This window comes from Agelaius tricolor, unplaced genomic scaffold, assembly GCF_023055355.1.
Source record: "Agelaius tricolor isolate 1412-34295 unplaced genomic scaffold, bAgeTri1.0.p SCAF_36, whole genome shotgun sequence".
NCBI classification, from domain to species: Eukaryota; Metazoa; Chordata; class Aves; order Passeriformes; family Icteridae; genus Agelaius; species Agelaius tricolor.
Window position 1 is genome coordinate 5,418,988 of NW_027269296.1, and position 21,953 is coordinate 5,440,940.

General features: G+C 53.5%; 2 protein-coding genes across 36 annotated transcripts in view; one reads left to right on the forward strand and one right to left on the reverse strand.

Annotated features, from left to right (window-relative positions):
• The window catches only part of EPB41 (erythrocyte membrane protein band 4.1), a 95,329-nt gene extending 91,410 nt beyond the window's left edge, over positions 1-3,919 (forward strand). For 34 of the 35 annotated variants that reach the window (XM_071453318.1, XM_071453305.1, XM_071453306.1 and 31 more), the window contains one exon: positions 419-3,919. Coding sequence is in view for 1 of the 35 variants with exons in the window: in XM_071453293.1 (XP_071309394.1) it covers positions 419-514 (96 nt within the window). In the remaining 34 variants the exon portion in view is untranslated. Of the gene's footprint in view, positions 1-375 lie in introns of all 35 variants that reach the window. The other variant, XM_071453290.1, reaches the window with a different exon arrangement.
• On the reverse strand, positions 3,577-19,198 carry TMEM200B (transmembrane protein 200B). Its single transcript, XM_071453337.1, has 2 exons — positions 18,671-19,198; positions 3,577-11,395 (listed from the first exon to the last, which is right to left on the reverse strand). Exon 2 carries the CDS (start codon positions 11,370-11,372, stop codon positions 10,074-10,076), a length of 1,299 nt encoding a protein of 432 aa, XP_071309438.1. The 5' UTR covers positions 11,373-11,395; positions 18,671-19,198; the 3' UTR covers positions 3,577-10,073.
• Positions 19,199-21,953: the final 2,755 nt, after the last annotated feature.

Genomic DNA, 21,953 nt, shown 5'->3' on the forward strand with positions numbered 1-21,953 from the left:
TCCTGGAATGGTTTGGGTTGGATGGGACTGTAAAGTTCATCCAGTCCCACCCCTGCCATGGGCAGGGACACCTTCTACTGTCCCAGGATGATCCATACGCTGTCCAGCCTGGCCTTGGACACTTCCAGGGATCCAGGGGCAGCCACAGCTTCTCTGAGCATCCTGTGCCAGGGTCTCACCACCCCCCCAGAGAAAAATTCCTGTCCAATATCCCATCTCACCCTGCCCTCTGGTATTCTTGTCCTGTTGCTCCAGACGCTTGTGCAAAGTCACTCTCCTGGAGCCCCATTAGGCACCTTTCACCTGCCTCTGGTGGTGACTCATCTGACTTCAATTTCCATCCACTTCAGGGAGCCGTATTCCTGTCTTTTCCAGCATGCTGCTCTTGGTGCAACTTACCGTCTTCCTCTCTTGCTAGGAAACGTTCCTGCCCATGACAACACCAGGAAAAAGAAACCCAGCAAAACTACCAAGAAACTACCTGGAGCACAAAGACCTCGGATTTCAGACTTGACACTCAGAGACATTCATATCATTTATTAAGAGTTGCGCTTTGACATTTTACTTGAGATTTTTCCAGAGTCCACTAGATCCTACTGGATATAGGGTTTTGTTTTGTTGGGTTTTTTAATATCTATCGCGACAGAAATATGCCATATTTCTAACTTCTAAAATATTTCTAGTATTTTTTACAGGTTTTCAGTTTTGCATTCCCTCTCACACAAAGCCTCTTCAGACACAGAATCTCACCTCACAGGGCTCCAGGGCTCCCTGTTTTAACTTGTATTCCCTCTGCCTCATCAGGGATAACGGAGCTGTTCCGTGCATGTTCCCGGTGTGGGCTCTGTATGCGCCTTCACAAAGCCATGGGTCCTTCTTCCAGGAGAGTCAGTTTAAAGAGTCAGACTTTGTGCAGCATTTCCAATTGCCTCTAGATTATTTTTGTAGCTCTGGGGAGCTCCAGCCCCGCTGCAACACCTGGGCTGCTCTGAGCTCCCTCCCCACTGGGTTCCAGCCCTGATGTGTGATCACAGTAGGGTTTTGTGGTGTAGCCTGTGCATACATCTGAATAGTTGACTAGATTTAAGGAATACTGGAACTTGCTTCAAGTATCTTATACTGTGAATTTTAGAGCTTTAAGAGGGTAGCATCTCGCCTTCTTCCCGTGTGTCTCTGCCGAGTGCTCCCCACCTGTTTGTGTTTTCTAGATGCCATTAAATTAAAAAGCCCTTAGAAGTGTGTGTTTAAGGTGTTTGGACTCGGGATGCTATTAAGGTAGGCTTGTGCAGCATTCACAGGAACTGAGCTTTTCAATGTCATAGTTTTTCACTTGTTTGTGCTCATAATTTTTAAATTACGGAGGGGTTTTTTGGTTTTTTTTTGTAAGTCATGGGTTGGGTTTTTTTCCTCCCCTCACAGTGCTATTTAAAGCTGAACACGTTACCCATTTCTCAGAGCGTGTATCCTACTAGCATTTAATTTAAATTCCTTTAGACAATTCTTCCTAGGCCTGCAAGCTGTATTTGGAGAGGCTGAACAAGGAATTTTAGGAGCTATCAGGTGTTGCTGATTGTGAAAGAGCCAAACCACATGGGAAGTGTTGACATTCCCTCTTCCACACTGGCCTGTGGGTCTGGATTTGGCTTCGTGACCCCCTTGCTGGAATGAAATATCAGGTGATTGTCTGAATCTTGAGGCTGAGCTTACAGACCCCCAGGGCCATTTCCAGCACAGAGGGGGTGATGCAAAAACATGATTTCAGGGGCTGGATGTGCTCCCATTTCTGCTCTCTAAGCTTCATGGGAATGTTCTTGCCTGGTTTGTCCTTCCACCTTTTAAATTCAAGAAGCAAAAAACCAACCAAGCTCTGTAAACAGTCTGCCCAGACACTTGTGAACACTTTAGTCCACTTGAGGCTGTGATTTTTTTTTTCATGTATAAATATATATATATATATATATTTATATATAGTGTGGCACAGTGGTAGCTGAGGGCAAGGAGTGCTCTGCTCCTTAGGTGAGGATGGGAAAAAAATGGCAATAAAGAGAAAAACTCTCCAGTTTTAAATTTGAATAATGTATTTCAGAAGTCACTGGATTTAGCTCAGGCTGCAACGACTCCACTGTTTAGCTGCAGCCAGCCCTGGAACTACATTGGGGCTGGTGCAGCTTCTCAGCTTCAGGTGCAATTTTAATTAAGCTGTCAGTATTGATTGGAGACTCTGCTGGAGCTGCTGGATTTTGGCTCTCTTTGAGCCTTGCTGGCCCTGGGTCCTGCTCAGCCTCCAGCCCTCCCGTGCCAGCAGCTGCCTCTGGGCTGCTCTGGTGCAGGTTTCCCTCCTGGGACACTCTGCCTCCCTCAGGGCATCCTGCTCTGGGGATTTAGGGAGTCCTGGGCTATAGTGCAGAGATTAAGTCTTCCTATCCATGTCTGAAAAGCCCTTTCCTTCCTTATTCTGCCACGCAGGCTGTGGAAGAGCCCTGTGTCTCTGCTGTCCTCAGCTTAGTTGGGTAATGCTTGCCTTAAACACCCATCATGCTGAGCACCCTCAGTCACTGTCCTTTTTCTGGAAATTGAGTTCTTTGCCGCTCAGTCCTTCCATCTCATTTGCAACAGACACCTGAAGAGTGAAGGGGCACATGGAGCAGTGGCTGAGAGGAGTTCTGGGCTTTACCAGGCACAGCCAGCATAATAAATTAAGTTTGTCCATAGCACTTAAAGGCACTTGGCTGTCAGGAGAGTTTAGGGGAATGTGGTCCATGGGTGTTCCCTTGGGGTGTCATGTGCCCTGAGCACGATGAGTGGGACAAAACACCCCAAGCAGGGGATTTCTGGGTGAGAAGCCTGCTGGCAGGAGAGGTGGTTCCTTCCCAAAAGGATGTGCTCACTGTTGCTGCAGATGTCCCTTGTTAAAGGGCCTGTAGACTAGAACAACCCCATTTTTTTTAATCTTGGATTTTGGGTGGCTGTTTTCCATTTTCACACTTCTCCCTGCTGAGTTCTTGCTTCTCCTGGAGTAATTCAAACAAGTCATGGCCTCATATGCCCTTTGCCATCACCTGCTGTCTAACCTCAGGGGTTTCCAGCCCCACTCCTGCCAACACAGTGCCCGAGCCCAGGAGCCTGGGAAGAAGATACAAGTTAAAAGCAGAAGAAGCTTCTCTCACCCTCAGCCAAGAAGTTAAAAGCAGAAGAAGCTTCTCTCACCCTCAGCCAAGGCCATGGTGGGGCTGCCCACTTCCCTTCTACCTCTGGTGGGATTTAAAACCTTGGCTCTGAGCATGCTGTGTCAGCTCTAGGGACAAACCAGCTAAGTAAGGTCTATTTATATGAATGTTCCCAGCTCTTCCCACTCCACAAATTCACCCAGAGACTGTCTTGATTGTATAATATGCATTATATGGAAGCTATTTATATATGAATGAATGTTTTTATAGAAAGGAAGGCAAGGAGCTCTTGTTCTTCTCCATTAAATTGGAATGGCAGCTCCAGTTGCCCAATAGGAGTCCCTGACCAACAGAGATGTGTTAGCAAAGGACTGACTGATTTCTGATTTTAATAAACTGTGGTTTGCTGATTTTCCTAATTGTACAATTACCTTAAGAGGTGGTAGTGTCCCAGCCTTAGAGATGAAACTTGTAAAAAGCAAAACAAAAAAAAATGATTTAGTTGAGAAGATGAAGGAGCTTTGTAAAAAATTTTTAAGGCAATTGTGAATTGTCTGGGTTAGGCATTTACAACTCTTTATAAAAATAGGAACTTTTAAAGTTGGCAAAACTTTCTAGATCAACTAGTGATGGGAGTTGTTATTTTGGATTTTCATAGTGAATCAAAGGGAAAGTTGCCATAGTGTTTAGGCAGACCTAAGTGTTCAGCATTGCTTCTTGTACTGCATTTTTCAATAAATCTTCAAACAAAATTCTCTCCCTAGTGTTGAATTCTCTTCCTCCTTCTCATCTTCCTCCAGGTCTCTCTCCTTAGCCTGGCTTTGTGGTGACGTGGTTTTACCAGCCTAAACCAAAGCCCCCAAATGTAGCTACAATGGTGCCAAAGCTCTCCCAGCCCTGGGCCAGCATTTCCCTGGGCTCTTGGTGCCTTCAGACCCTTTAAACAGTTCCCGTTGTGGTCACATATGGGACCAAAGCCCCCAGAAAGGCCAGAAGCAATTCCCAGAGTTCAAATTTGCCCCAAAGAAGCATCACTTGATGTAAAACCTTCGTTTGAGCTGTGAAATTTGTGGTGAGACCAGGTGAGGTCTGTGCTCAGCAGCTACTGCCCAACCCTAAGTAAGTGTGACTCAGCTAGAGTGGGGGGAAATGTCAAATCCATCGATATTTTTGTTCTATCTGATTTGTTTTCTGGCTGCAGCAGCTTTAGGAGGGACAGAAATAAGGCACAAAAAACTGACAGGGCATCTTGGCTGCAGGCCTGACAGAGAACAAGAGCCAGATGGCCCAGTTAGGGCAGTTGGAGACTGGAAATTGGCTGGGAAAAGCTTCCCTGGGGGCAGGGGCAGCCCAGGGCCTGGTTTCCCTAACAGGCAGAAAGAGAAGGGTGGCATGTCCTGCTAAAAGCTCTGAATTCCCGTTGCTTCAGACACAGCCATCATAGTTTCCACCCTGACCCCAGACAGTTTGCTTCCAAGTACTAAATCTCAGTGTCCTGTAAAGCCAGAATTACCAAGGAGCCTCAGAACCTGACCCTGGAGAGCTGGGAACCTGCCACCACTGGAGCTGCTTTCCTGTAAGTGTCACAGCAACATGACTCACTCACAGCTCTGTGGCAGAGCCAGGTCCCGTTATCTCCCAGGCTCCTGCCCTCCCCAGCCCAGCAGGGTCATGCTGCAAACAGCCCCGTTCCAGGGAGCTGGGGCTTGGGGAGGTCCCAGGACCTTCAGACAATGCACTGGTGTGAGGAGTCATGGCTGGGTATGAACCACAGCCCCAAAAACATCACGGCTGCAGACAACCAACCAAGAAATGGCTTTGTCCCTTTGCTTAGCTGCACTGGGGATGTCAGCCCCTGCTCAATGGCCAAGACATCATCACCTGCTCCCACTTTTGGCCCTGTTAAGCATCACCTGGGGACCAGCTCCAAGCTCTGTCAAGCTCCTGTGGGGCCCAGTCTGTCCGACAGCTACCAGCTCCAACAATATGGGATTGTGCTGGACTACACCAGTGTGTCCTGGCAGAAACAACCATCATCAGCCTTGGGACTCCCACAGGCAGGGGACATGGGGCTGATGGTTCCCATAGGGCTTCTGGCACATCCCTGTCCTGGACACTGCAGGGACGTCAGTGGCACCAGGGATACGGTCCCATATTGCCTATCCACCCAAACCATTGTGCTTTGCTGGGCAGGAGTGTTGTCATCACTAGTGAAGGGACACCTCAGCACAGGTGACACTGGAACCCCATCCAAAATGCCCAGGGGAAAAGTGTCCTCAGCTTATTTCTCCAGGGTACAAGTGCAGGGACAGCAAACACCCACCTCGATGCTCAGCAGTCTGGGGCCATCCCAGGAGACTGGAAAGGCTTTTCCTTAAAGCTCCCCAAAGCCCCTCTGGGTGAGTGTCCCAAACCCAGGGTGCCTTTATCCACCTCACAGCCAGAGCAGGAGGGGGTGTGGTAATGTTGCCTGTGGCATTTTGCCTGGCTACAAGCTAGGGAAAATGTTAGGCAAACAAATACCATGACAATCCAGATGCAAATAAATGAAACCCCCACCCCTCGTCCCAGCTGCGCAGGAGGCAGCAGTTCCTGGCAGACTGAGTCTGTGCTCCTGGGTGGCCCCACACGCACCCCAGCCCCCAGCCCCCAGACCCCACACCAAAGGCAATGACTGTCTTGGAGATCCCATCCTTTGGGAAGAAGCCACAAAAGTGGCTTTCATTCATCACCCATCCCTGGTCCTTCCTCATGTCTCCATCCCAGAACTCAACCTGGAGAAGCAGCTGTCACATCAGGAGGAGAAAGTTCCCATTAAGTCACCAGCTTATTCCAGCCCAGGCTATTTTTAGGCTGCTCCTCCTGGTTTTGGGGCTCAGCAGCCAGTCGTGTTCGTCAGGGCTCCAGGGGGAATTGCTGTGGGAGCCAGGCAGCAACAGGGTGACTCCATCCCTTCCACCTGGGAGAGCCCAGGGTCTGAGATAAACAAGATTGAAAGGGAGGAATTATGTTGGCAATGGGCCAGGTTGGACATGCTGAGCTCAGCTCTGAGCTCCATTACTGGGGAAACTGAGGCACAAAAGAATAGCCAAAACCAGGTGGGGAATCACCTCAGGTCCTGCAGTAGCTGGGTCAATGGCCTTGGATTCATCCCTGCTCTGTCCCCAACCACCCAAGGAAGCAACAGTGCAGACTCCTGCAGATTCATGGGCATCTTTCGCTTTTTGCCACCAGCATGGGCAGTGATCCCTGATGGGCTCCAAGCCTAAGCCCCAGAGATTTGGGCTCCAGCCCCATGCCAGTGCTCAGCTGTCAGGACACATCACACAGATGCTAACAACACTGAGGGAACTTTGGCTTTTGACCCAGGACCAGCCCCAGGGCAATCCATCCCACATTGCTCAGCCCATTTCTACAGTAGGATTAATGTGCAGAGCCTTGGGTGCCAGAGAATCTATACAGGACACCCCCAAACCCACAGGAAAAAAAAAAAAAAAAAAAAAATTTAAGCAACTACTCCCAACCCCACCCCAGCTCCAGCCCTGTTCCAGCTCCCCTGGGTACCAGGAAGCACTAGGATGGGTGCCTTTGGCTCAATGCTGGCTCACTAATGCAGAGAGGCATTTTGTATTACACTCTTGCCCTTTCTTAAAATAGAAATCAGCCCCCTGCCAAAAGGGACAGACCCGGGGAGCACAGCTGCACCCATCACACCGCTGCTCTTCAGCCATGGAGGGCAAAAGCCACACTCAGCCAGCACAGGTCACACCGTCCCTTACGCATCACCCTCCTGACAGACACCTCGGCAGGAGATTTATGGCCAGGATCACTCACTGCTGGCTGTACTGCAAGTGTGTGCTGGGAGCCGAGCCCTCACCTTCCCACAGACCTTAAATCTTAGGAAGGGCACTCTGGCCAAGCAGATTCATGGCTGTGACCAGCCCCACTGCGGGAATAGGAGGAGAAAGAGCTGCAAACCAGCCAACGGCTGAGCAGTATCAGTGAGTGAGTGATTGTCGCCAGCTGTGGTTGTTGTGCTCCCTGGGGACAGAAGTATCCCCAGCAGCAAATCTGGAGACTCACTGGTACTACTGGGGTGTCCCCGGGCATGAGAGACCCTCTCACAGCCACCAGCAGGGTCTGCATCTCCCCAGGGCACATCTCCCACACATAGCCTGTGGTAGTTGTTCCCTCAATCCATTTTCCCCATTTTATCAAATTTTGGCCCAAACTAAGCTGTCCTGTAGCCATGCACCAGCTGAGAGGTCTCTTGGTGGTGGGGGATAACTGCAATTTCCCTTGGTCTCTCCAGCCTCCATCCTCTGGTCCAAGGGACCCCCAGGGTCAGTCCTCATCAGCCTGGACATGTTGGTGTTGGGAACAATCCTCCAGTTTTCCTTGCTGGTGTTTATGATGAAATACCCCTTCTGTTGGTAGGAATCTCCTCCTGCAGTGGTCACCTCCTGGGGTGGGATACCCTGGGGGGTGACAACAGCTGGATATTTAGTCCATAGCGTATCTAGTCTGTTCCTGAGCAGGACAGAAGGTGCCTCCAAGCACTGCCCTTCACAGGCTGTGCAATGTGGCATCTCCGGGACTTCCAGGATTGTTCCACTTCACAACCCTGCAGCCAAACAGTCAATGGAGGGATCCATCCAGAGTGTACATTTTTACTTTTACTTTCTGTTTCTAACCTCACCCTGCTCAGGTCACTCCCAGAACACTGAGGACAGCACACATGGCATCCATCCACTGAAACCAGCACTGCTAATATCCCACAAATACTCTGGGAACAGTGTCCACGGACAGAGCTGAAGGTGAGGGATACACAGATGCTGCTCTTCCCTGGAGAAGGCACAGGGTTTCTCACCCTGCCAGATTGATTAATCAAACTGGTTTACATTTTGAAACAATCCCTGTGTGACTCAGAAATGCCTCCCCTGGAGGATGCTGCTGAGCTGGGAAGGAGGATGGGGCAGGAGGATGATGCTGGTGCAGGCACATGGTCCACGCAGGTTGCCCTGTGGTCCAGCCATTTCCAACAGTTAGACTGAGCCTCAGCCAGAAAATGAAGGGGAAAAATTAAAACAAAACACCCCAGTAGCTTGTCGTGTGGCTCCTTGTGGCATTTTGGGCTCCAATTTCTTGCTGCCAGTTCCCAAAGCATGGCCCAGGGCCCAGCATTAGCTCTGGCTGCAGATGGTTAAGCCCAAGTAAAAAGTTATTTTTGGACAAAAACAACCTTCTGGCACTTCCTCTGTGATGCTGCTCCAGGGCAGACCCCAATGGTGACTTTTTCTTGTTGCTGTTTATTGCATTGAATCAGTGCCTAAATAATGTTGAGATTAAGCAGCTATCACTCCCAGAGAATCCTCTGGGATGCAACTGGGCCCAAACTGCAGCTGTGGGTCCCATCTCTGGTCCCTGCACAGGGGAAGTTGTACCCAAGCTCTCTGGGAGGGCTGGCAACTGGAAACAGAGACAGCTTTTCCGTGTAAAGCAGAACACCATCCCCCCCATCAAAGCATTGTGGGGGGCTGCTTTTTGGGAGAAGAGGGGGCTGGGGTAGAAAAAGAAATTTCCAAATGATTTTACTGGGATGTTTTGATCTGGAGAAGGATGTTGCTCCCAAAGTTTGCAAGGTCTGACACTCTGTGTTCACTTCAGACCAGAGAGGGAGAAGCAGGGACAGGAATAACCCCCCCACCCTCTGCCCCCAAACATTTCATACAGATAAAAGAGATTTCAGTCATCCCAAGAGGCCCTGGTTTTGGGAAGGCAAAAGGCAAAGATCCCATCTAGGCTGCCACAGCCATTTTGAAGCCTCCCGAGTTCCTGGAGAGCAGAGTTGTCCCAGTCCTATTGCTCCAATCCTTCCACATGCCCTGGCATCCCGGGGCTCCTCCTGCCCAGGAGAGCTGGAGGGAGTAAGAAGGGATGGGATGAACCCCCAGCTCCCTTTTCTCCAGGAATCTAGCCCCGTGCTGAGGCTGCCTCTTTGGCCTCATCCCATAAAGCTCCTGCTCTGCATCCAACAGGCACCAAATAACAGAACAGCACTCTGGCAAAACCAGCACTGACACTCCCCCACCTCTTTGCCCCTTCATATCCTTCCTCCCACCACCTGCATCCTCCATCCCACCAAAACCCAGCACAAACAAACCTAGATCCACTGAGAGACTCTCAGAATTGCTGCACCCCAGGTGGGCAGCAGCACCTTGCTCACTGCCTGCAATTCCTTGGGCACCTTTTACATCCCTTCTCTCCATAAAAATCCCAAACCTTGCACTTATCACCTCATCCTCTGAATGTTGAGCAGCTGGTTATGAAGCATCCCTTCTCCAGTGGAGTCTGGGTGGGGGCACAAGGTCTCACAGACCCTCTGGACAGACTGCCACAGGAGCTGCCCCTCCCAAGCATCCCACAGGCAAGAGGAGGAGGCAAGGCAGGACTACATGGCATCCAGATAATATTTAATAGCCCTGTTGGGCCTACGTGCTCTGGCCAAGCAAATTTTCTGGTGGGTTGAGGCTGGACAAGGGGACATCACCCCCCAAAGCATCTCCCCACCCCAAACCTACTGAGATAAAGTGCTGTGGGGGCTGGCGGGGCTTCACCTGCCCCCATGTCCCTATCCCACAATTTGTGTGGGGTCTCAAAGTGAGGACTCCTCTGGAAAAGCCACCAGGAGAAGGTCTTGTAAGGGCAAGGGCATCCACCTGGAAGGACATCCCACCTAGGCGAGTCCTCACCCAGGAGCAGAGGGTCAGGACCTTCCTCTTGGCATTGGCTTAAAAATGCCTCTCCCAAAAGCCCTCTTGGATGTGGGGTTTTGGGGTCACTGGTGGGTGCTGTGGGCCAGGATGAGGGACTGGGATGTTACAGTCCCCAAAGGTGCTGGGGACATCAGACCGGTGTGCCCTGCTCCATCCCCACCACCCAGGAGCTGGGCAGGGGCTGGCCCTGGCTTGGGGACTCGCTGGGCTCCAGCAGCTGGTCCGAGGACTCGCCAGTGCTTTCCAGTTTGGCGTAGCCCACAAGGCTGACATGGTCCAGCCGGGGCCAGCTTCGGTTCTTATGGTCCTTGATGGGGGCCACCAGCAGCACTCCCGGCCGGCCAAGGTCCAGGGATTTGGAGTGTCCTGGGGTGTGGAGGTGCACATCGGGGCTGAGCTCCACAAGCGGCTCCATTCCAGGACAGCTGTCATCCATGCTGATGACAACGTGGCCACCACCACCATCACCATCCTGGCTACAGGGTGCAGTGCTGTCACCAATGGAGAGCGGAGCCCGGGAGAGCTGTGATGTTTTGGGAGGATGCTCAGCAGGGCCCCTCTCTGCCCTCCCACCAGTCCCCTGTGCTGCCCTGTCCAGCAAGCAGTTGTTGAGTTTGATGATGGGCAATGTCAAGGCCCCCATGGCCGAGGACAGGAAGGACTCGGCTCCAGTGCGGCGCGGGCGCGGGAGGCTCAGGTTGACCTCGGTGGAGCGGAGGCTGCGGAGAGAGGTTGCGGGGGAAGCTGCCGGGTGCTGTAGGAACTCAGCCATGGCCTGGAGCCGGTTGGGGCCATAGCAGTCAGACCACTTGCTGCCAGGGCTGGGGCAGGGCTGACAGGACAGGTCCACCTGGTAACAGCCCTCCATGCACTCAGCATTGGCCTTGGGGAAGGGCTGGCTGTCCCCGTGCTGACAGTGCCCATCCTCGGGGCTGGTCCCCCCGGGCAGCCCCACTGCCAGGCTGTAGAGCCCCTTCTGCATCAGCTGCCGGGTCTCCATGTCCCTGTTCTCGTACAGCATTGTGTTGGCACAGATGAAGATGAAGAGCCCAATGCCCATGATGACAGGGCCGATCAGCTTCAGCTTCTCGCTGTGGGGCATGTGGCGCCCAGCCACCACCTCCCTCCTCATGTCCCCCACCACACTAGTGTTCCCCGCGCTGGCCCCGGTGCCCCCATGTCCCCGGTGAGGCCAGTAGCCCACCACGGCAATGGTCATGCCCACCAGGACCACTGAGATGCCCACCATGACGAAGGCCCCCGCGGGTGAGCGCATGCGGAGCTGCCCTTTCAGCGGGGGCTCCGTTGGGGGCTTGCGCCGCAGGCGGCGGCCCCGGTGCTGCGGGTGGACGGGGGGCACTGGCACCTTGGGCCCTCCGTGCTCTGGTTCCCGCATAGGCCCGTTGGATTCGGCGCTCTCTGCAGTCATCGTCTCTGGCTCAGCCACAATTCCTGCACAATGGGAGGAGAAAAAGGTGAGCGGGCATCATTGGGGGTCCCTGTGCCCAGGCTGCTGGAGCACAGGCTCCACAGGGACACTGGGAGCATGGGGATGCCAGGATCACAAGGACACCGAGCCCACAGGTTACACTAGGCAGAGACAAGCAGCTTTGCTCTGCCCAATTGCTTCCCTCTTTCCTCAAGTCACTTCTCTCTCCCCACTGAGGAGTGAAGGGCTGAGGCACCCCTTCCAACCATGCTCCCAAAGCCCCCAAACTCATCCCTCTAAACCCCTGAGCTGCGCAGGAAGCGAGGACAGTGGGGACCCTGCTGTGCCACACCCAGCACAGAGCCATCGCTAGCATCGCAGCCGAAGGGACCTGTCCTAGGTCACTCCAGTCCTGCGATACCTGCAGAAGGTGCCGCTCCCAGTCTGCCACAACAGCAGTGAGGGAAGGTGCTATTTATTCGTCTGCTGGGGAAACTGAGGCATGTGGAAACTCAAATGAAAGGTCTGACACAGCCACACCACCCAGAGCCCTGTAAGTGATGATCCAAGCAGGACCTAAAAACCTAAACCAACATCAAGCCACTCATTAGATGGCAGGACCCACCAATCCACAGAGAATTTAAGCTAAAAGAGGTGTTTTTCCCAATTTTCTTCTGTCTCCTATTTCCTCTGACCTGCTCAGTGCATCCCCGGGATCCTATCCTCACACACACCAACATAAAACTCCACATCTAGGGATTTACAGCGCATGATATGTCATTTTATCCAGAACTTTATTTCCTAGATGAGCAAAAAGGTGTGGAAGCTGCTGCCCAACACAGCAGGTGACCAGCCTGGCAGGAAGCATCAGCTGGGCTGGCACCATTGTGCTTGGGATAAGTGGAACCCTGGGAAGCTAAAACAGGCCTTGAACAAGTCCCAGACCAAAAACATCTTTAAAAAACTATAAATAAGCTCATGCTGACAGGAATCTGTGTCCTCACAGTGTGGTGCTGTGTGCCCAGCCATGGCTGGCAGTGGGGCTGGGGCAGGACGGGGTGTCCGTGCATTCACCTGTGTCTCCTGGCACTGCCAGCATGGAAATGCTGCCCAGGCTATTCCCAAAGGAACATCCCAAAGGGGATGTGAGCAGGGGCAGCTACAGGGTGGCCCCCAGCCAAGGGATGCTGTGGGAGGCGGCTTGTCACCCCACTGCATCTTAAACTGTCAAGAAAAGCATTTGGACAACACAATCATGGATATTCAGCAAATCAAATCCAGAAACTAAACCCAAGGAGAGCCCCGCAGGAGAAGAGGGATAACCACTCCAATTCCACTCCCCTAGATCAATGAAGTACTGAGAGCCAGTGACCAGCATCCAAACAGCAGAAAAATACTACTTTCTTTCCCAGTTAATCATCTTAAGGTGTTATTAGCATCAGAGGGAAGGAATTAAAGATATGAGATCCAGGATGACAGCTTGTTCCTGGCACAAGGCTGTCAAGCTGTGACAATTCGAGTAAGGGAGAATTAAAGGGAAAAAAAATAAAGTCCCAAACAAACCAGACCAAACCCCAGGCCACTGCTGAGTGGGGTGTTAAGGCTTTCTGAAAAATAAGTTGATAATCCCACATGGCAAAAGGAGAAACACAATAAACCCAAGGCAATGTTCATCCTGAAAAATGAGGCTTTAAATATTTTGGTATTAAAGGGAAACTACTGGACACTTGAACACATCCCAAAGACTGTGGGCTTTTTGCCTCCAAATGCCCTGATTAAGGTTATGTCTCAATTTTCTCTAATTGCCATCTTAGCTTCAAATTCTCTTAATTTTTATAGCAAACCCTTTAAATGCCTTGCTGGCTACTTAGAGATTAAGAAGAGAATAACCCTCTACATTGCAAGAGGAAGCTCTTGGACATTGACTGGAGGGAACATAACCCCCACAGCTCATGACCCCAAACTCTCACTGAACACACTCCTGTTTTATTCTGGAGCCTCAGCCATGCCTCTTTAACTCCAATTCCTCTAACCTCTCTAGCACCCCCCTCCCCATGTGGAATCAAGACCAGTTCCACAAGGACCAGTTCCACAAGGACCAGGATCATCCCTGGTGTCCCACCCCTGGGGACAGAGAGCCTCCCGTGGGGACAACAAGCTTTTGCTGGGGTCCTGCCTGTGAGGACCATGAGCACTTCCCAAATCCTGCCTGTGAGGACCACACATCCCCTGGATCCTATTCAGGACAATGCTTTGGGTCTAGGTGATGTTCACCTGTGCTGCACCAGGCTGCTCTTGCCACAGTTTTGCTCTGGATACAGTCTGGAATTCATCTCAGGCTGCTTGGGAAGGGGTACAGGAAGATGAGGGGTGCCCACCCACCCCACATTCACAGGGTCCAGACCACACTGAGGCTGAAACAATCCCCTTCCCACCTCCTCTCCTCTTCCCTGGGCACAGGGACAGAGGTGCTGGCAGGAAGGACAGGCAGATGCCACCAATCTGGTTGAAGGTGGGGAATCCCCTCTGTAGCCCTGGCCACTACTCCTGCCCAGAGTGCCTGTCCCTTATGTGCCCACTGCTGAGTTCTGAACTTGGAGCATTTCCCTGCTCATTGCTGGGGCTGGTTGTTCCCAGAGTTCAAAACCATTATTTTTATTAATAGAATCCCCAAGGTTATATAACCCTTTTAGAAAAAATAAATTAAAAAAATACGAAAGCCAGCGCTGCCATTCCCTCCTGCGCCCTGCAGCCACCGACATTGCTGCGAATGGATGAATCCCACATTGGAGCAGCGGCGTCAGACACAGCCCGGAGCGCAGGAACGGGGCTGGGACAGCCCGGACACATGCTGGGGACAGGTAGTGGCTCACTGCCTCCTCGGCATTCCTGGCTACCTCAGTCCAGCCCGGAGGCATTTGTGGCTCACCAGGATGAGCTCTGAGGTTTCCATTCCCGGTGGGAAGGAATGACAGTATGGAACTGTTAATGTCGTTCTGGAGCGGGATGAGCACTGCTCTGCTGCCAGGTTAAGCTCCCAATCCCCACAATAAGCCTGACATTAAAATAAACCCAAATATTTCTCTAATCCCTCCCATCACGAAGGCACATTGCTGGCTCCACCCTCCCACCTCAATCCTCTCTGGCCGCCTTCGCAGATTGATTCTCCTAAAATTTGACACTAAATCCCAATGCATCTGACAGCGGCAGAGCTGAGTGGTGGTAAAGCAGAATTTGAGAAAGGTCCCTCCTGCAGGCAGATCCTCAAATCCCCTGGGTGTCCCTGGGATGCTCTGCCCCTACCATGACCACACTGCCAGCTTGAATTTCCAGCATCAAAAGCTATCAAAAAGCATAAATGGCCTCCAAATCTCCCTCTGGATGAGGGAAGAAAGGCTGTAACAGTGTCTGGAAGTGCCACTCCAGTCCTGTGCCACAGGAGGTGCCACCCAGCTCAGTGATGGGCTGGAGATGCAAAAATGCCATATGGAGAAGGGCCAAGTGCAGGCAGCTCTGAGGGCCTTCTCCTCACAGGTTTATCCCTCTTGCCAGTTATCCTTCCGGGAGCTTTTTCTTTTCCTTGGCTCACACCTGGAAAGGGCTTTGCTGCAGGACAGAATCCACCACACAGAAGAGAATCCAGCATCTCCCCTAGGGAGAGTGTTCCCATTGCTGCCATGCCCCATGCCAGGCTGCGCTGCCCAACCGCAGGGCATCATCCCATTCAGCACCCAGGATCCCACCCTGGATGCAGGATCCTGTGGGTCCTGTGCAGGGCATCACCCTGGGAGCTGGCACAGGAGCAGCCCTGGCTGTAATGAACACCCAAGAAATGCCCAACAAACAGAAAATACCTCTGTTTTCTTTTTCTTTTCCTAAAGTACTATGACTTTAAAGATGCTCTCCTGATTTTGGGAATAAACTGGTTTTGCAATTCACTGCTAAATCAGCCAGCAAAACCTAGAGTGTGTCTAAAGGCTGCAGTAATGGGTGAGACCCCAAACCAGCAAGCACAGCCCAGACTCCTCTGCCTCATCCAAGTCCTGCGGAGCCTATGACATCCAAACCCGTGGTGGCTGAGCTCCCCAAATCCCTCTCCACAAAGAAAGGGGACCCAGGCAGACAAGACCTTCTGGGAATGAGGCTGAGTCAAGCTGCTGGATCCCCCCCGGCTCTCCCACCCACAGGGAAGGTATGGAGAATGGGAATGACAGTCTGCACTGAGATGTGTTGCTTAAAAATAACTCCTTTTCAGCCCAACTTCCAACGCCGCCCCCAGCACGGGGCAGGAGGCGACCACAGGAGCAGTACCCAGGCACCAGCTCCTTCCCCATCCCACCTCCCATCCTGGCTGCGGGAGACTGAAGCCAAGGCCAGCAGGGGAGCAGCAGCGATCCCAGTGCACAGTGCATCCCTCATGCTGGATACTCAGGGTGGTCTGAGCCCTCATATCCCCACCTGTGCAGTGCCTCCTCCTTCCCTAGTTCTCCGAGTTCACTTCAAGTTCCCCTCCTTGGCTACACATCCCCTCCTTGGCTCTCTTGGCTACACAGAGAGAGAGGGAGCAGGAAAAAAATCTGCCAGACATTTCTGGGGGTTTCCCAGCTGGAGCAAACCCTGTCACCATCCCAGCATCCACTGGCAGCTCCCAGTCCAGAGCCTCCCCTGGGCTCATTCCCAAGGAATAAAACCTCCCTGTGTGAACCTGACACAAGTGTTCCAAATGCAGTGACAAAATCCGTGGCTCCAGCTCCAGCTTTAGCTGGGGACACCCATTAATCAACCATAATTAATTAAGTTCCCTCATAGAAACTTTCACATGAACTCAGTAATGCTAATTACCACAGCATGGGAAGGATTATCCCCTTCCCAGCGGGAATCACCTTCTGGTCCTAGACTGGGAGTCTTGCTGGGGTTGTGACAGATTTTCACCTTTGCTGCAGCACAGAAGATCCCGGGATTGACAACCCAAAGGTCAGAAGTGCCCCGTATTCCCCTTTCTGCAGCACAAAGACCACGGTTTTCCTAGGTGAAGGATGGGATGGAGGAGGGATTAACACAAAACCACCTCCACCAAGCACCTATCAACAGGGGCATCATCCCCACACCTGGCCCGGGGTGTGGAGAAGCATCGTGCCAGCTCCCCTTTATCAGGTCACATGTCCCAGACAGCAGTCAGGAGCCACCAAGGCCACTACTGTTCCTTGGAATATGATCCAGGGAAAGATGGTGCTGGGGTGATTTGGGGACACATGGGTCTCTCCTTTTGCTTTCCACCCTGTGCTTGACCCCAGGCGAGAGGGTCCTGATGGGCAAATGGGACATGAGGAGTGAGAGCCATCAGTACCACCAGTAGCTCCAGCTCCATTCACCTTGAGTTCCCCAAACTCCTCCCTGCTCCTAAAAAATGGGGCCATGCTCTGAACGCCTCTCTAACCCTCAGGCAAAAGAAAGTGTGTGGAAACATCCCACTGATTACTAATTATCAGAGCTTGCCTTACCCAGATTTGCTCTGCTAATTAGACTAATCTCCATGGCTGGGAAATGAGCCGCAGTCACCCATGGTGAGGAGCTCAGGCAACTTGGATGTTGCTTAACTCTGACATGTCAGACCCCTGCAATGGGAGCGGGATTGTAACTCCTGGCTGCGTCTGACAGGCCATTGTTTAAGGAGACAATGAAAATCCACACATTTGGTGTTTCTCCCTCAAGCTGAAATCAGGACATCTGCATTGCCCAACTTTTTTGATAGGAACCAGATGCAAATAATTAATAAATCCAAATTCAAGATAATGCAGACATCTAAATTTAAATGGAGAGAGCTCTTTGCTCGCTTGGAGGAGGGGGAGGAGTGAGGGGCTCAGAGGGACTTCCTGGGAGAATTCCTGCCTCTGGAAGTGGTGTGGGGTGGCAGGGTATCCAAGGATGCAGGCTGTGAGCAAGCACCTTGCAAATCCTCGCAGGCAAGAGAAAAGGAAGGAGAGTAAAAGAAAAATCCATAGGCTGAGATTTCCAGGGAATTAGGACCAAACTCTGAATCTGGCACCTTTGCTGCTGCTTCTTTGAAAAATCCCTGCCAGCATGGAGGGAGGAGACGGGATGGAAGGATGGAGTCCAGAGGCTGCCTCCCTGCTCCCAGGCACGGCCCATGTTATCCAGGGGGGTACAGACACACAGATCCCATCTCCCGCTCCACAGGCCCACATAACACCCGGCCTGCAAGCAATGAAGTTCCCAACTGCAAACCCAGCTGGTATCACTCTTAACTTCGAGCTTTTTAACCCCTATCTCTCCTACTCTTTACCCTGCAAAAGATATATCTTGCTGATTTCATGAGCAAGGATCCAAACCCACCAAGAGGTGAGACAGAGCCATGGGTCTGGCTGCGGTCGCTGACCCCTCCGTGCCATAAAGCTCAGCCCCTTGTGTACACAGGCCCTCCAGATCCCAAACTCCAGGATCTACTGGTATAATTTCCACCCACTTCTCTCTTGAGTGTCCACATCAAACCCTATGTGGGGATGACCTGCGGGGCTACTCCTCACCCCAATCCTCTGCCAGGAGCCTCGGGAATTGCAAAAACTGCTGGCATTGGGCAGTTCTGCTCAGCTCCTGGGTTTTGGCTGTGTGAAGATGCGTGTGCCTCTGTGTGGGCTTGCACAGGAGTGTGCGTGCACATCTGTGCACAGCTGGTTGTGCATGCGAGTGTGTATGTGTGGTGTGTGTCTGTGTGTGTGTCTGGGTGTCCCTGCGTGTGCTCGGTGTCTGTGGGAGCAGATTTGTATCTGTGGGTACACCATGTCCATAGGTGCCTGGTGCCCCTCAGTGCGCAGTGCCTGTGGGTGCTCGGTGTCTGTCCATGGGTGCCCGGGGGTGCTCAGTGCCTGCCTGTGGGTGCTCAGTGTCTGTCCATGGGTGTGCAGGACTGCTCAGTGCCTGCCTGTGGGTGCTCGGTGTCTGTCCATGGGTGCCCGGGGGTGCTCAGTGCCTGCCTGTGGGTGCTCAGTGTCTGTCCATGGGTGCCCGGGGGTGCTCAGTGCCTGCCTGTGGGTGCTCAGTGTCTGTCCATGGGTGCCCGGGGGTGCTCAGTGCCTGCCTGTGGGTGCTCAGTGTCTGTCCATGGGTGCCCAGGGGTGCTCAGTGCCTGCCTGTGGGTGCGCGGTGTCTGTCCATGGGTGCCCGTGGAAGCTCAGTGCCCGGGGCGCATCCCGCCCGTGGTCTGTGTGCCCGAGGTGGATGTGGATGTGCACAGCCGGTGCCCCGTGTCCCCCCCGCCGTCCCCCCGTCCCCGCACTCACCGGCGGCCGCCGAGCCGTGCGCCTCCCGCCGGGGCCGGGGCCGGTGCCCCGGGGGCGGCGGGCGCTGGGGTCCGCCGCCGCGGCCGGGGCCATGGAGCGGCAGGAGGCAGCGCGCTGTCGGGATCCCAGCCCCCGGCTCCCCGCTCGCCGCCGCCGGGACGTCTGGGCGCGGGCAGGGGGGGCGGCGGGTTCCGCCCGGCCCCGGGTCCCGCCCCGGCCCCGCGGGGGGCGGAGCGCGGCGGGCTCGGGCGGGGGGGGGGACGCGAACGGGACGGGACGGGACCCCCCTGTGCCCCTACCGGGCCGGGCTCCGCGGGGCCGGCGGCCGCTTCCCGGCCGTGGGAAAGTTGCGATCGCGGTGCGGGATCGATGGGATTTGGGATTTTCCTGGCTCCGAGCGGGGCCGGCGGCGGCGGCGGGGGATGGAAGGGGCCGGGCTGGGATCCTTCCTCCGCCCCGCGCCCGGGTCCCCTCGCCCAGCGGAGACCCCAGGCCCTCCCGCAGGATGGGCCCTGCCTCGCCGGGGGATGCTCCAGTGGAGGGTGTCCCTGCCCACGGCAGGGGGAGGGCTGAAACTGGATGGTCTTTAAGGACCCTTCCCAACCAGACTATTCCGTGATTCTCTGGTCCTATGAAATACTCAGAGCTCAGAGACCCTTCTCCACCCCACCAGCAAAGCCCCCCAGCCTGCCAGCCTGCAGTGCACCAGAAGATCCCAGTTCTTCAAGCCAGGCCAGCCTGCACTGGGACTGGGGCTGCTGCAGTGGTTCCCCCCTTTCAGCACAGGGATTTCAGCAGCTGGGATGAAGCATTATCCCATGTCCATCCTGGCAGTTGGACGTGTTTGCTGCAGTCCCCCAGACGGTGCTAACGCAGATTCCAGAGGCACTTTCTTCTCCAGACAGGCATAGTGCAAGGACCCTCGGCAAGGAGCTGCTCAGAGTGCAGGGCTTTGTTTCCCCTCCTCTGAACTTGCCAAGGACACAGCAGATCTCTCTGTCAGCCCCAGGGATTATGGCACAGCACCCCTATTCCTGCATCCTCATCCCCCATCTCCATCCCCTCACCCCCATTTCCTCCTCCCTGCGCCCACATCCCCATCCCCACAGGGCAATGAACAGAATCGCACAGCTGTAACCATGGGCACATCCTGACACACCAAAACTGCCAATCCAAGCCTTCACCAGCACATTTCCACCCCAGCACCCCAGTAAGTGCTGTGGGGACCCCATCTCACCCAGAGCCTCAGATGTTCCGCAAGGCAGAGGCTCTTTCTCAGCCTTTAATTAAAAGTGTGCCAAGGTCACATTCCTCAGATCCCTGCTCTCCCTAGGAAGCCACAAAACAACTCAACTCCCTGTGTAACTTTGCCACTGACACCCCACAGTCCAGAAGCAGACCCAGGATCTGGCTGAATGTCTCTATGGCAGGGAGCACTTCCTGGGAAAGATTTTTAAGGATAAAGCTTAAAAATGAGGTGCAGGACACCAGGTTCCTCACCTGTCTCTGGCAGGGAGCAACATCCAGACGGTTGATGATGAGGGAATTTAATCCCCAGTTCTGGGGGAATGCTGCACAGGGTCGGTTCTTTGCCTCCTTGCTGGGCTCAATTAAAGCAACTTCTGCGAATGTTTGGAGTTTCTTGAGGGAAGGGATTATGGCTGTGGGTTCAAGGTGCCAGCTGCATTGCTGGAGTGGAGCAATGCCTCACTCATCCAAGCCTTCCAGGCAAGGAACACCACTGCCCAGGGAAGAATGGGATTTGACTTTGGCTTGTCATGCTGCTCAAGCAACACATTCAAGGTCTCCCTTTGCCACCACTGGAACCCATCTGGGTACCCCATGATCCAGAAGAAATTAGTGCTTTTGAGCAAAATTTGATTTCTATTCAGAGGCTGTACCTGTGCCAGGCAGTGCTGGCCAAAGAGCCAGAGAGGGAAGTGGTGGGAGCTCTGTGCTGACAGCTTTTGGAGCAGGGCTTGGCAGCATGGGCAGGGCAGGGGTCTGATAGCATGGGGCTGGCAGAAACCACCATGCTCCAGTAGTGTCCCTCCCTGCACAGGCTCTGTCTCCACAGTAGTTTTCCAGTCACAGGTCACCAGTGATGCACTGAGTGGGCTGGTCTCCCCCAGGGGTCAACTGTTAATGTGGAAAGAGATACTGGAGGCAGGGCTGGGGGAGAGGGAAGCTGCCTGTGGTTCCCTGGGGTTAAAGTTGGACTGTGCAGGGCAGGAAGAGCTCAGCCTGGATTTTCCACCCTTCCCAAGATGGAAACTGCTGGGATGGGGATGTGGGTTCCTCCTGTGGGACCATCTCTCTCCATTGGACCAGAGGAGTAAAGAGAAGAAAAGAAGCCACTGGGGACAAAAGTGACAGCAGGGAGAGAAGAGGCAGCTCAAGGAGGAGGTTTTGGAGAAGAACCCATGGCAGGGCAGGACATGTGCAGGACACACATCTGGGATGGGGAAGAACAACAAAAAACAGTATGAAAAAGAACCAACATCATTGTCTCTCTTTAAAGAGAGAAAAATTAGATCTCATGATAACTGGGCACCTCCTCTTGATTTTAGGGGCAGAGGGAAACTGAATCCTTGTTTGAATCTCTGGTAATCCTGGCAAAGCCTTCTCTGCTCTCTGCTGCTTCGGCTGGGGACTGAATCTGGGCAGGAGGGACCATGTGGATGGAGGAAGGAGGACCAGGCAGGGAGTGATCACAGCCAGGATCTGAGAGCAGAGAGAAGGAATGTTGTTATGGAGAGGCTGAAAGCTCGGGGTGGGGATGACTCATGCTGGAGAACATACAGCTGTTGGAGCGGGATTTGGCACGGGCTCGCGGGGCTGAGGAGCCTCCCCCATTACCAAAGAGGGGAAAGAGGAGCCTCCATGATGGCTCTGACCTGGCAGAGGCAGCTGTCGACCTGTGCTGGAGGTGATGGGGAGAGAATGCTGCCTGCTAAAGCAGGGTCATGGCCTGGAGAGGTATTTTGGGCAGCAGAGAGTGCGCAGTAGTGAGATCCCCTCTGGCTGAGGGATGTGTATCCTGACTACTGGGGCTCCTCTGCTCTCCATGATGCTGCCTTGGGGAAGGAGATTCAGAGCAGTGGGGCTGGGATGGGGCTGGACAGGTCAGCTGTGAAGGACAAAGCATGAAGCAGACATATCACCTGACCTAGTGACAGGGGAACCAAGGCATGGAGCAGAGATATGCTCCCTGTGGGCTCCTTGGCCCATGGTCACGGTCTCCTCATGACCCACAGGTGGATGTGGGGCCTGGAAGTGATTT